At 37.1% G+C, this 12,211-nt stretch overlaps 2 protein-coding genes across 2 annotated transcripts in view; one reads left to right on the top strand and one right to left on the bottom strand.

Annotated features, from left to right (window-relative positions):
- Positions 1-8,053, bottom strand: part of LOC126185217 (protein lin-7 homolog C) — a 59,023-nt gene extending 50,970 nt beyond the window's left edge. The window contains exon 1 of the mRNA XM_049928100.1: positions 7,902-8,053. Within this exon, the coding sequence (XP_049784057.1) occupies positions 7,902-7,938 (37 nt within the window). The 5' untranslated portion in view covers positions 7,939-8,053. The remainder of the gene's footprint in view (positions 1-7,901) is intronic.
- A 525-nt stretch (positions 8,054-8,578) lies between these two features.
- Positions 8,579-11,742, top strand: LOC126185207 (ADP,ATP carrier protein-like). Its single transcript, XM_049928092.1, has 4 exons — positions 8,579-8,781; positions 8,908-9,169; positions 9,350-9,584; positions 11,271-11,742. The coding sequence occupies exons 1-4, from the start codon at positions 8,622-8,624 to the stop codon at positions 11,511-11,513; spliced, it is 900 nt and encodes a 299-aa protein (XP_049784049.1). The 5' UTR covers positions 8,579-8,621; the 3' UTR covers positions 11,514-11,742.
- The last annotated feature ends 469 nt before the right edge of the window (positions 11,743-12,211 follow it).

Raw genomic sequence — 12,211 nt, 5'->3', positions numbered from 1 at the left:
CCATGTTCTGGATTGTGTTGTATAGTTTTTCTTTTTTCTTGTTTCTTTTTTTTATTTTTATTTTTTTGTTTCTGAGGTTGCAGTGGCAGACTTAAAAGATTAACTGAAGCATATGATACCTCTTCACCATTCTTACAACATAACCCAGACCTTGGGGTGTTCTACAGATTAGTATGTCACCAGATTTGGGCTTTCATATTCACATTTGCTGGCATTGTGATAAACCTTTTGCATTTCCTTTATGTTTTCATCTTCTTTGAAGGCAAAGAGAGAAGATGAAGCGGTAGCCCATCATAGAGCCTACGCCTACCGCCATGTATTTTTTTGACTTTCAGTTGTTAAAAAACAGAGGATTTTTTCTGGTACCAGTAGGAGGAAGGAAGGATTCGCGCTCAGCTAGTGAACGAGCGAGAAACACGCCATTTTTAGCGAGTAATTGTAGACCGCCATTTTGGGGTCGCTATGAATAAGTGAGGAGTATGTATTTCATATGTGCACCGTTTAGAAAAATACAGTGTTGTTTTATTAACAGAAAGGTCATGTGAGTTGTTATTTCAAATAGTACAATAATTACAAGTACTGAAGCCCACCTGTGTACTTTGGAAAATTACGAAGATCCGATAAGCTTAATGGGAACACGGTCAAGACTTCAAATGTGAACACGGTGACCAAACGTAGCATTATAAAGAATGGTAAGCACAAATCTACAGCGGAGAAAGAAACTACTTCGCCCTGCAAAATAATATGAACTAATACGAACTTATTTCCGGGCATAGCTCAGCTTATTGTGCTCGTCATTCATACCGAAAAATTAATCTCATTAATTCAATACATTTTAAAAAGCCATGCATTTTATTATCATCTAGTCCATTATTTTATTATATTATAGCATGACCAATTCACAGCCAAACTGTGAACTAATGTATGTTTTGGACTACATCACATATCGGTCTGTCACCACAACCTATGTTCCAAACGCTAATATAGATGCAAAATAAACTGTCACTGCCCCCCCTCTCTGTCTGAGCATATATGGTAACACATGCATCACCACCACCACATTATGGGATGAAGCCACCATCCAGTATCAGTATGTACAGCTGACCCGACTGCACTTCAGCATAGCCCCAAGACCTAAGTTAGGTTGAAGAATGACAGTCTGGTTGTGAAATGGTGAAACCAATAAATATCGTGACAGTCTGTTCTTTACACGATATCTTGCACATTCTATAGTTACATTTACATCTGAAGATTGAAACCCCTATTTTCCCACTGTGGTCTGATATTTTCAAATTACAAATATGTTTGAAGGTGATAACAAGAACATTCTTCGAAAAATGCACTAGTCCTGTGGCAGCCCTGTAAATTTGGTAGATTTTACTTTGCTAATGTTTTTGTGTTAGTAACGTCAACCACTGAACTAATCCCATGAAAAACTGTAAATGCCAGACTTCAGCAATGCACTCAATCATTTAGATTCTTACGGGGCTTAGCTGAGTAGGTTCAAGGAAATAGGAGATAATGGGTGGAGGACATTACACTGTAAATAGTGTGCGGCTTGTGGGAATTTGGGGTGAATGGGAAGCGTGCTCAGATGGCTGAGGCTGTTAAGGCAACCTTCTAGAGGAAGAGCATATGGGTTTGACTCCTGGTCCGGCACAAATTTTCACATGTCGCTGTTGCATTTAATGCAATGCACCAATGCAGCTGAGATCTGTAAATTTCTACTTGATTCTAAATATATGGCTGCAGAACTACAAAAAAGATACCTGTTCTTTTAGACATGTCCAAAAGAACAAACAACACATGTACATATGTGCTGCTAAACAAGCTAGAAGTACAATGTGAATGAGGAACAGCAGACAAGTAGTTTCTCTTCCCAGAAAACAGGGTGCAGATGATATATATATATGTCACATACCTGCTGATGATAAAGGGTCAGTAAAACAAGTGTCAGACAAGAAACACAGAACACAGGTGTTCCTCACAGTTGTTCATTGTGTCCAGTTCTGTTCTTAACATATATCAATGACTTTCCAGGCAGTATAAGTCAGGGAGAAAAAGTTCTCTTTGCTGATGACAGCAATATCAAAGTCACTGATAATACACCAGAACTCCTAACAGAAATGAAACTCTCAAGGATATTTTTGACTGGACAGTATGTAGTAAATCAACACTGAACTTACAGAAAATGAAGAGTATGCTCTTCAACATAAAGACGGAACACAATCTGTCACATTAAGCACAGCTGATAACTTTATAGATGGTGTAACAAGCACAAGATTTTTAAGGATGAATATTGATTGTCCATTTACACACAATGAAGACTCAAAGATTCTGGCAAACAGAATGTCAGCTACATGTTTTGCTCTTAGGATTACATAATTTGTTTGTAACAGCCAATGTCTTGTGGCGAAATACTATTCTTACACAGTGAGTGATCATTCGACACGAAAATTAGTCTACTTTGCTTATTTTCATTCACTATTATCATATGGTATTATATTTTGGGGTAACTCTTCCCATTCTAAAAAGGATATTTTTGGCTCAGAAACGGGTGGTTTGGGCAATAAGTGGTGTAAGTTCATGAACCTCTTGTCGAGCTCTGTTCACGAGTCGAGGTATTTTGACATTGGCCTCTCAATACGTATATTCCTTATTGTCGTTTCTTGTTATCAGTATTAGTTTATTCCCAAGAATAAGCAGGTTTCACTCTGTTAATACTCAGCAGAAATCAAACTTGCATTTGGATCGGACTTCCTTAACTCTTGTGCAAAAAGGCATGCAGTATACTGCTGCACCCATTTTCAATAAGTTGCCACTCGAATTCAAAAATCTTAGCAGTAATCCACAGGCTTCAAATCGAAACTGAAGAGTTTCCACATGGGTCACTCCTCCTATTCTGTCGAGGAGTTCCTTGAAAAATGAAGCTGATTTTTATTGTATTGCTAATAGCGTTTACTTAAACTTATGGACTGACTTTTTTAAGGTTCATGAACATTTATTTTTATCTGTTATTACGTTTATGTTGTGATTTCATGTACTGACATGTTCCATGTGCTTGGAGATTTGCTCCTCAATTTGATCCTACGGACTTTATGAGTAAATAAATAAATAACATTTAGTCCTTAGCTGCAGGGTTCTATTCTGGTGACTGAAGCCATAAAACATGGATGTAATTTTTAAAATGAGGAAAAGGGCCATAAGAATAACTATAAGCAGGAGACAGGCTTGTTGTAAAGAACTGTTTAAAAAATTGGATATAATTACTGCACCAAATGACTTCATCTACCAACCTGTCATGCATATCAAGGAAAGCATTACTAAGTACTCCACTAATAGTTCTATACACAATCATGGAAATAATTACAGGCATTTGTATGCATTGACCAATTCCAACTATATAGGTTACTAATTCTTTTCATTCTGTGACACACACAATTGCATGTTTCTGAATATTTAAAGTAAGCTGACAATCTTTATACAACTTTGACATCTTATCAAGATGCAATTGAACATTTCCACAGTTTTGTTCTGATAGTTCGTCACTGCACATAACTGCATCATTTGCAAAAAGTATTGACAAGACTACTAATATTGTCTGCAAGGTAACTTAATCATTTACATATGCTTATTACTTATTTACAGAATCAACACTACAGATTTCAGTCTAAAGATGTACAAAAATATAGATAAAAGATAAGAAATACAAACTATAATACATTAAACTATGTCCACAAAACTTGTTTCAAAAGCTGTTCAGTGGCGACCTTGTGAGACAATTGATGTCAAAAGGTAGTTCAGAGTGGATTATAGACGATAGTGTAAATGAATATGTTATGTTATAGGATTACTAGTCCTCATTCACTGTTGGGTTCTTATGACTCTTAACTGATATACCATCGGTGTTCTGTTTATCTTTGTAAACATTGTTTCTGCTGTTGGTCTTCTGTTTCCTCTGTTTCAGATGCATTGCGACACACTTCTGCTGAGAAAGGATCTGGCGCTAACCTAATTTTGATGGTTATAATGTAAGCAGGTTTTCATGTGCTTGTGCTTTAAATCTTTTAACGGAGTTATATAATGTCAGATGAAACTATATGGTTAGAGATCTTTTCAAGTCTCAGATTTCTATGATATGAATTGTTAGTCAATCGACAGATTGCAATTAAGTGTATTTTTTGTGCAAACACACACTTTTTAAATGGAAAAATGCCTGTTGACATTAACAAACAAACTAGGGTAAATTGGAATGTTAGCAGTGTTTGTAGCAGGATTCTAGCACAAGTCTTTCACGAGATATTGTATTGTGAAAAGTTACCACACTGATACTTATTATGCCATTCAACCTGCTCGGTTGCTAAGTATGATGTTATGTTTGCTTACAGTGTGCTTGTGTGTTCCTTGAGTGCACTGTGAATTGACAAATTGCTAATGTGTGTGTGTGTGTGTGTGTGTGTGTGTGTGTGTGTGTGTGTGTGTGTGTGTGTGTGTGTGTGTGTGTTTTTTTTGCTCGTGGTGCATGAACAGTGTGGGAAGAATGCAGTTTGTTCTTGTACCATGTAAGCAGCAAGATATTCCAATAGAGTTCAGCCATCTCAGCAATTATTTACCAACCTCTTTAACTAGTTATGTGAAAGTGGTAAACACCTGCACAACATAACACAAGGAAACAAGTGACAACAGAAGAGAGAGAAATCAATGTTATTGCTGTTGCTGTTGTTGATCCACACATTAGAATCATCTTAACTTATGTACACAGGTATTGAGACAGGATATTCCAGATGAATCATGTATCTTGTTTAGTGATGAAACCACATTTACCCATCATGGGAAGGTGAAGCGCTGAAATATGCAGTCTGTTGACAATTCCTGTCGGCTTCGTTAGATGGAACATCAGCTCCATGGAGTGTAAATGTGTGGTGTGAAGCAGTGAACCATCAGCTCATAAAACTATTGCTAGAAGACATTTCTCTGCAGACTAGGAGGAACTGTGGTACCAACATGATGGCAGTCAGCCTATAGTGCATGAAGTACTACATCATGTCTCCACAAATTGTGTCTAAATTGTTTGATTGGATGCAGAGGACCTGTACTTTGCCAACCAGTTCCACTGATTTGACACCTGTAGACTTTTTTCTGGGGCGAAATCTGAAAGATGGCAGCTATGAGGTCATACTAACTACACCAGATGATATGAAATGATGTATTACTGCAGAATGCTGAAACATCCCCACTGAAATGCTAGCATGTGTGCAGCAGTCATTCCATACCAGACTGAAAGCATGTATTGCTGCTGCCAATGGTAATTTTGAACACAATCCGTAATGAACAATTGTCTTGTTACCAGTTACAATCCACATACCTGGCACATACACTTGTTCTTTAGTGTGTGCTACCCCAAGTATTGTACATGTGTCAGTGTGGGAACTTTTCAAACTAAGGTATCTCGTAAACAACTCGCAGCTGCTACAAACACTGCCCTGACATTCTAATTTTCCCTACTATTAGTCTGTTAATGTGAATAGGCATTGTTCCATTTAGAAAAGTGTATGCTTGCACAAAAAATACACTTTCTAGTATTAATTCAATCTGTTTAATGGCTAATAATATGAGCCCCTGACTATCAATTCATTCTGTGAAAACTACACGTTAATAGCACTTTCCATTTCTAAAATATTTGTGCTGCAAGTTTTAGGCAATTAATTTCGTACATGCAGACTGAATGATGTGTAACTGTTTTGTTTTATTTTTGAGGGTGTTTTGAAGCAAAGATTTATGTTTTACCTACACCACTGATTGACTTACTGTGCATTTTTTATTTTTATGCAGTGTTCTGGAATTTGTTTGTGTGTTTCCACTTTTTCCAAGAATATTTTTATTTTCAAAATTTCTTTTTCATTTTTTACTTATTGTGCATGTTGCACTCACATGTAGACAATGTATTCTGTTATTCATCTTGCAATTACATACCCCAGTTTTAATGCAATAGACTTTCATCAGAACGACTGGAGTTTATTTCCCCGTCCTGCCATCCTGACTAGAGTTTCCCACCGTTTATCCTTGTCTCCAAGGTGAATAATGGAATCATTCCTTTGACTGCGGCATGACCAATTTCCTGCCATATCCTCATGCTATCAAACCCTATTCTGTAAATGTTTTATATGTAAGTATTATTTCTGTATGTTTCTGATATGTCCAATACTATTGTACCAAATGGTCTATGAGCAAATAAAAAATACGTACGCACCCAAACACACACGGTAACTAATGTTTTTGGTTTGACAATAGCACACTTTGAAAGCAATTAAGAGACTTACGATAATGGAAATTCCACAACTGGAGGAAGGGGGCACTGATTTCATTGTACTACTGACACTAAACATAGATGTTAATCTTGTAACTCCTGACAATTTTGATTCCATGAATAAAATTCAATTCCTTTCAATGTAGCAGAATATTTATTAAGTCACAAAACGCAATTAGATTTTTAAGTAGACACCATGAAACCCATGTAGAGGTGTTCAAATACAAAGCTGAAGTGCCAGAATTTTACCTAGTCAGTTCTGCACTTATTTTATGTTAACAGTGCAGTACATGCACGACAAGTATGTCAGTTCTCAGGCTGGAGATGGGCAAGGGTATGCACACTTCAGTGCCCTGTCAGTGAATGTAATGAGTACTGTACAAGGTGAGGAAAATAAATAAATGTTTGGAAACTCATTTAAAGACAACACACAATGTGACCATCACAATTAACTGATATATATTTTAACTTAATTTGGATTTGACTTGCAGCAGTTTTATATATATATATATATATATATATTTTTAATGCTTGCATATTGATGGCGGCTACATAGACTCATTTAGATAATTTGGTATCCGTCTATAAGTTAATGAATGGAAAATAACGAGAATCATTTTGTTTAGGCTGTCTGTAGTGTAGCCGAAATCTAGCTCGCAGTCTAAATAACTCATTACGAATTTACCTGGTGCTTGTCTAGGTGCAATGTTACAAAGCAAACATTTGCAGCGACTCATTTCCTAAAAACTTTAATAGTGCAAATTTGACACGGTAGATATGAGAACTTGTAATTTTTATTTTCCTCTGTTGTTTCTGTGAACTTTACAAGATACACCACTACGTGATGTCAACTAACAATGACACGGAACTCCAAAAGTTTCGATCACAAAACAATGCACTTGCCGAAGTATCACACTAACGTGCAACGCGTAATTTACGATACTTTTGGTAAGTTACTTGCGTGCCAGAACAGATTCTATCCATGTTGTGTTTACACTGAAACCGGCACAACTTTTAATAACTTATTGTTTCAGTAGTTGTAATCTCTGCACAAAAAAAGAAAAACGCAACTCGGGCAAATGTTTACTCATTAAGTATCTTTGCCAAATAAAAGAAATTATTTCATCCCGACGAGTCTCTGTTGATTGTTAGTTTCTAGTTGTGATAATTTCAGCAGGTTAACCAGTGTGACAGACTCCATCCGAAATGGGAGGCAGGTGAGTTTTCCGTAGTGTGTGTGTAAAACTGTGAAACGCAATGTTGTTATTTCTCAACGTTGACACCTGTCAACTTTCTGCCGAAACATCCACTTGTCAAATGCAAATGAATTCTACTACGGTATGCGGTATGCTTCAATACAATTCGTAGTCTGTCATCCCATAAACATCCGGTCTGGCGGTGGTTGTTCTAACATTTAGTAGCGTATACGTCTGTAAACAATATGTATTCTTGGCATATTTTCCTTGACAGGAAATTCAGCACTAGTTTTGCGATGTAAAGCATTTCGGCAAATGATTACAATATACAATTATCTGACAAGATTTCGGGGGAATTTGTGTCTAGTAAGAAACCACTGCTCTTAAGTGCAACTTGCCTCTCGCTAGCGTTAATTGCTCGCCAACAGCTGCCATTGCCACTACTTCTCTCTGTGTAGTGTCACTAGTGTGTAATAAACGATCTGGAGTCAGGAGTATGATAGCCACTACCCAGCTCTTCACTTGCACTAACTTCTTTGACAGAGATATTCCATCGGACTTCTGAGCTGTTGCTTCCGAAATTACTTCACTTTGATAATTGACTATCAAAAATAATAAAGCGCATCCAAGCTAGGTGGTAACTAGAAATGCATAAAACTTGGCAAACTTTGAACACTGTCAGCGCAACAGAATTGATTTATATGATATACGAAGGACACTGAAGAGAAACTTTATTTTATGCGCCTTGTTTTACATATTTTATACATATTCATTAATGAGCAACAATATAGGTCACTGTAAGCTGTGTTCGCAAGAAACAAACAGCAATTTGTTAAAAAGTACATACATATATAATTCTAAGATTACTTGATTTGATTAGCAGAATCCGAAGGCGCGATTTCGCATGTAATAAAAGTACTTGTAATAATGAAATAATAAAATTTAACTGTATTTCTCGCTTTTTAGGAAACTGAATATTTATAACCTTTTGAATTTATTCGTGTCTCAATGCTTCTCTTGATTAACGTAGTCACTGACGTAAAAGACCATATTCGTGATTTGACTCGTGTCTGATCTCTCTCTTCCTTCGTTGGCTCCCACACAGTGAAGACGGAAAGATGTCACTCGCCGACCCTGTTTCATTTTTGAAAGATTTTGCGGCAGGTGGTGTGGCTGCGGCAATTTCAAAAACTACTGTAGCTCCTATTGAAAGAGTTAAGCTTCTTTTACAAGTGCAACATGCATCCAAACAAATTACAGCGGATAAACAGTACAAAGGTAAGTGCTGCCAAATGTAACTGCCATTTTGCACGACTTATGTTAGTACATGACTAGTGTACGTTGCCATTCAAGATATCTAAAAGTATACTCTATTTTTTTCCCCCTCTCTTTTTTTCTTTCTAGGCATGGTTGACTGTTTCATCCGTATTCCCAAGGAACAAGGATTCCTCAGCTACTGGAGAGGAAATCTAGCCAATGTTATTAGGTATTTTCCCACTCAAGCCTTGAACTTTGCATTTAAGGACAAATATAAGCAAATTTTCCTTGGAGGTGTTGATAAGAAGACACAGTTTTGGAGGTACTTTGTCGGGAATCTCGCATCAGGTGGAGCAGCCGGTGCGACGTCTCTGTGCTTTGTCTACCCACTGGATTTCGCTCGAACAAGGTACCGTAACTTCAGCACTCTAATTAGTTGTTGCTAGAAGTTTTAATACAGTTCGTGTACTGACCTCATTTTATTAGCCTTGGCGTAGATTGTGCAACGTCAGTGAAAAAAAACTGTCCTCCCCTTAGTCTTTAAGTCTGGTCATGTGAAACAATTGCTTATGGTGTGCACAATTTCTAGGTTGGCAGCCGACATTGGTAAGGCTGGTGCGGAAAGAGAATTTACAGGATTGGGAAACTGTATTGCGAAAACCTTTAAGTCCGATGGCCTCGTGGGTCTGTATAGAGGCTTCGGTGTTTCCGTGCAAGGAATCATTATCTACCGAGCAGCGTACTTCGGTTGCTTCGATACAGCCAAAGGAATGTTGCCAGACCCGAAGAACACTCCTTTCATCATTTCCTTCTTAATCGCTCAGGTAAGTAAATTTGTGTGTGTGTGTGTGTGTGTGTGTGTGTGTGTGTGTGTGTGTGTGTGTGTGTGTTTTAAACAAATTAGAACCTAACACTTTTACGAAATGTACAGCTGCAGATGTAGTAAACATGTTAAAAGACGCAGTAAATAACATTGGCGTAGGTCAGTTAAGGCTTCTTCATTAAAAGAAAAGGATTTTTTTAAATGTTAGGTTTTTTTCGTAAATGTTCCTTGTTTGTTTGTAATTATTGCAGACATTTTTACAGTAAAATCGCTTGTAATGGGTGGAGATGTTAAGCAGTTACATGTGGTTCAGACAGTTCTGCCCTGGTGCCCCATATGTGAACGTAGTTGAATCTTACTTCTTTCCCTCGAGTCTTAATAGGATACGGCTTCCCATCTTTGTATCTTCATCTCTACCCTGCTCTTTGTTTCACTCTCTGCTGCTGCCTTATGCCTTTAGTTGTGGGGGAAGGGGGGGGTGGAAGGAAGGCAAGGTAAGGTGTCTCTAGTTTATTAGATTCATGCTCAGTTCTGTGGATACTTCAAAATTGTTTATTTTGGCCCTTGTGAGGTCAGGATATTCTTTTATGTAGCAGAATGTGATATTACCTTTAAAGGTGGTGTGCTTCAATTTTACTTCTGTGAAGTGAGCTGTTGCTACTGGCTGGTGAAATAATTGAGCTCAGTTCAAGCTATTTTATGTTTTTTACTTTTCATACTTAAGCCGGAGTGTTCTGCATATTTCTATGCAAACTCGTGTTTGTAAATTGTTCTGTAGGTCACATTTTTCATGTTTCATGAAATGACACTGAGCAAAAATTCATTTTGTGATAAAACTTTTGCATTTTGGGGTAACTTGATACCAAATTTTTTCTTTTCCCCCTAAACATGTACAAATGTTTTGGGACATGTAATCTTTTACTCCTTCCACGCACGTTCACTTTGTTTTGGACACTCATTGGAATTTCATATCACATTACCCAATTCTAAAATGAAATATCACACTTCATTCCATGCAATATATTATTGCAGAAGCTGTATTTAATCTGAGTACATTTCAAACATTTGATTCTGCTGTTTCTGTAAGCCTAAAGGTTAAAACAGTGTTACTTCCAGAAAAGGCTGTGTGTGGTATGGATATGGAATGTATGGATTGAATGCATCTCATTTGACTTCATTATGAGAAGGAGCTGTAGTTGGTCATCTTGAGCTTAACACAAGATGCAACACTTCGTTGAATAGCAGTTCTCGTAGGAGTACTAAAGGGGAAAAAGAACCTTGCCAACTATTCTTTGTTGTGGAACTTTTATTTTATACCAGTGAGCCAAAGTTCCAGTGGTGAGAAATTCAAAAGGTACCTGTAGCTGAAAAGCCCACCCTGTTAAATATGTTTTCATTGATATGTTAGCTATGAAGCATAATCTACTCATTTTAAAAATGGATGTTCCATAAAATTGTATTAGGAACAGTCCAATTTCAGGGGCAATGCAATAAGTAACCACTCATCAGATGTGTAGTGGGTATGAAACAGTTTTAAAGTTAATGGACAGGTGAAAAGTCACTAGATTATCCTTGTGCAAATAGTTTTGAAAGGCCCTTTGGAGCATGTTATGAACTGTTAAATATGTTAAAAAGTTTTAAGTAAAGCTGTTCTGAAGATGTGCTTTCTTTACTTTCTACTTTACAGGCTGTAACCACATTTGCGGGTATTATGTCATATCCATTTGACACTGTTCGTCGACGTATGATGATGCAGTCTGGACGTGCAAAGGCTGACATGATGTACAAGAACACTCTGGACTGTTGGGGCAAGATCTACAGAACTGAGGGTGGTGGTGCTTTCTTCAAGGGTGCCTTTTCAAATATTCTCAGAGGCACTGGTGGTGCTCTCGTCCTTGTGCTTTATGATGAAATCAAGGCACTCCTTTAAATTGTGTGAAGAGTTTGGTAGTATTCACTCAAGTTGAACATTCCATTGTTCATTCCATTGCTCATGGCATTCCCAGAAGAGACACTATAGTAAATCACTACAGCTAGAAATGTGATATGAAACTAAGGAAACATTCCAACAGATGCATTTGTTATGTAATTTTTCAGGCTGACTTGAGTATTTAATTGTAATATACACAACAGAATTAAAATGGAAAATTAATTTATTACCTGTTTGTTTAACTAATTTGATTCCCACCAGGTCTCCTTCTCCTTGAGTCTGAAGTGCAGGCTGATGAACCGTTAAGAAAATTTTGTTGTTAACAATTGCATATTATGGGAAATGAAGGCAATTAGTTCTGAAGTGTTGTCAAATATTTTTTGTTTATAATATTGAAATTTGTTTTACAATCTAAATAGCTTTTGTAAAATCTTGAGTCTCTGGCACTAGCATGGTTCAAAACGAAAAAGTGAGAGATGTTGAAAATTCGGACAAGTAACAGGTATATTGATAGCTTGTGTATTTGTAGAAAGTTGTCTAAGAAAACTAAGACACTTAGGGTTGGTAATTCCTAATAAAGGTGTGGAAAATGTGCTTTCCATTCAGAACATTGTATAGTAAGGCTGTTAAAGCTATTTAACATGCTTGCAACCTTGTTCCTGTTGACTTTTAAACAGTGAGTTGTACCATAAGTATGT

This window comes from Schistocerca cancellata, chromosome 1, assembly GCF_023864275.1.
Source record: "Schistocerca cancellata isolate TAMUIC-IGC-003103 chromosome 1, iqSchCanc2.1, whole genome shotgun sequence".
NCBI lineage: Eukaryota > Metazoa > Arthropoda > Insecta > Orthoptera > Acrididae > Schistocerca > Schistocerca cancellata.
Note: the sequence above shows the minus strand (reverse complement) of the source record. Positions and strands in the feature narration are given on the sequence as shown.

Excerpts from the sequence above, each read along its gene's own strand:
- LOC126185207 (XM_049928092.1), top strand. The coding sequence starts at position 8,622 with ATGTCACTCGCCGACCCTGTTTCATTTTTGAAAGATTTTGCGGCAGGT. Across the intron at positions 8,782-8,907 it reads AGCGGATAAACAGTACAAAG|GCATGGTTGACTGTTTCATC; the intron begins GTAAGTGCTGCC and ends TTTTCTTTCTAG. Across the intron at positions 9,170-9,349 it reads CTGGATTTCGCTCGAACAAG|GTTGGCAGCCGACATTGGTA; the intron begins GTACCGTAACTT and ends CACAATTTCTAG.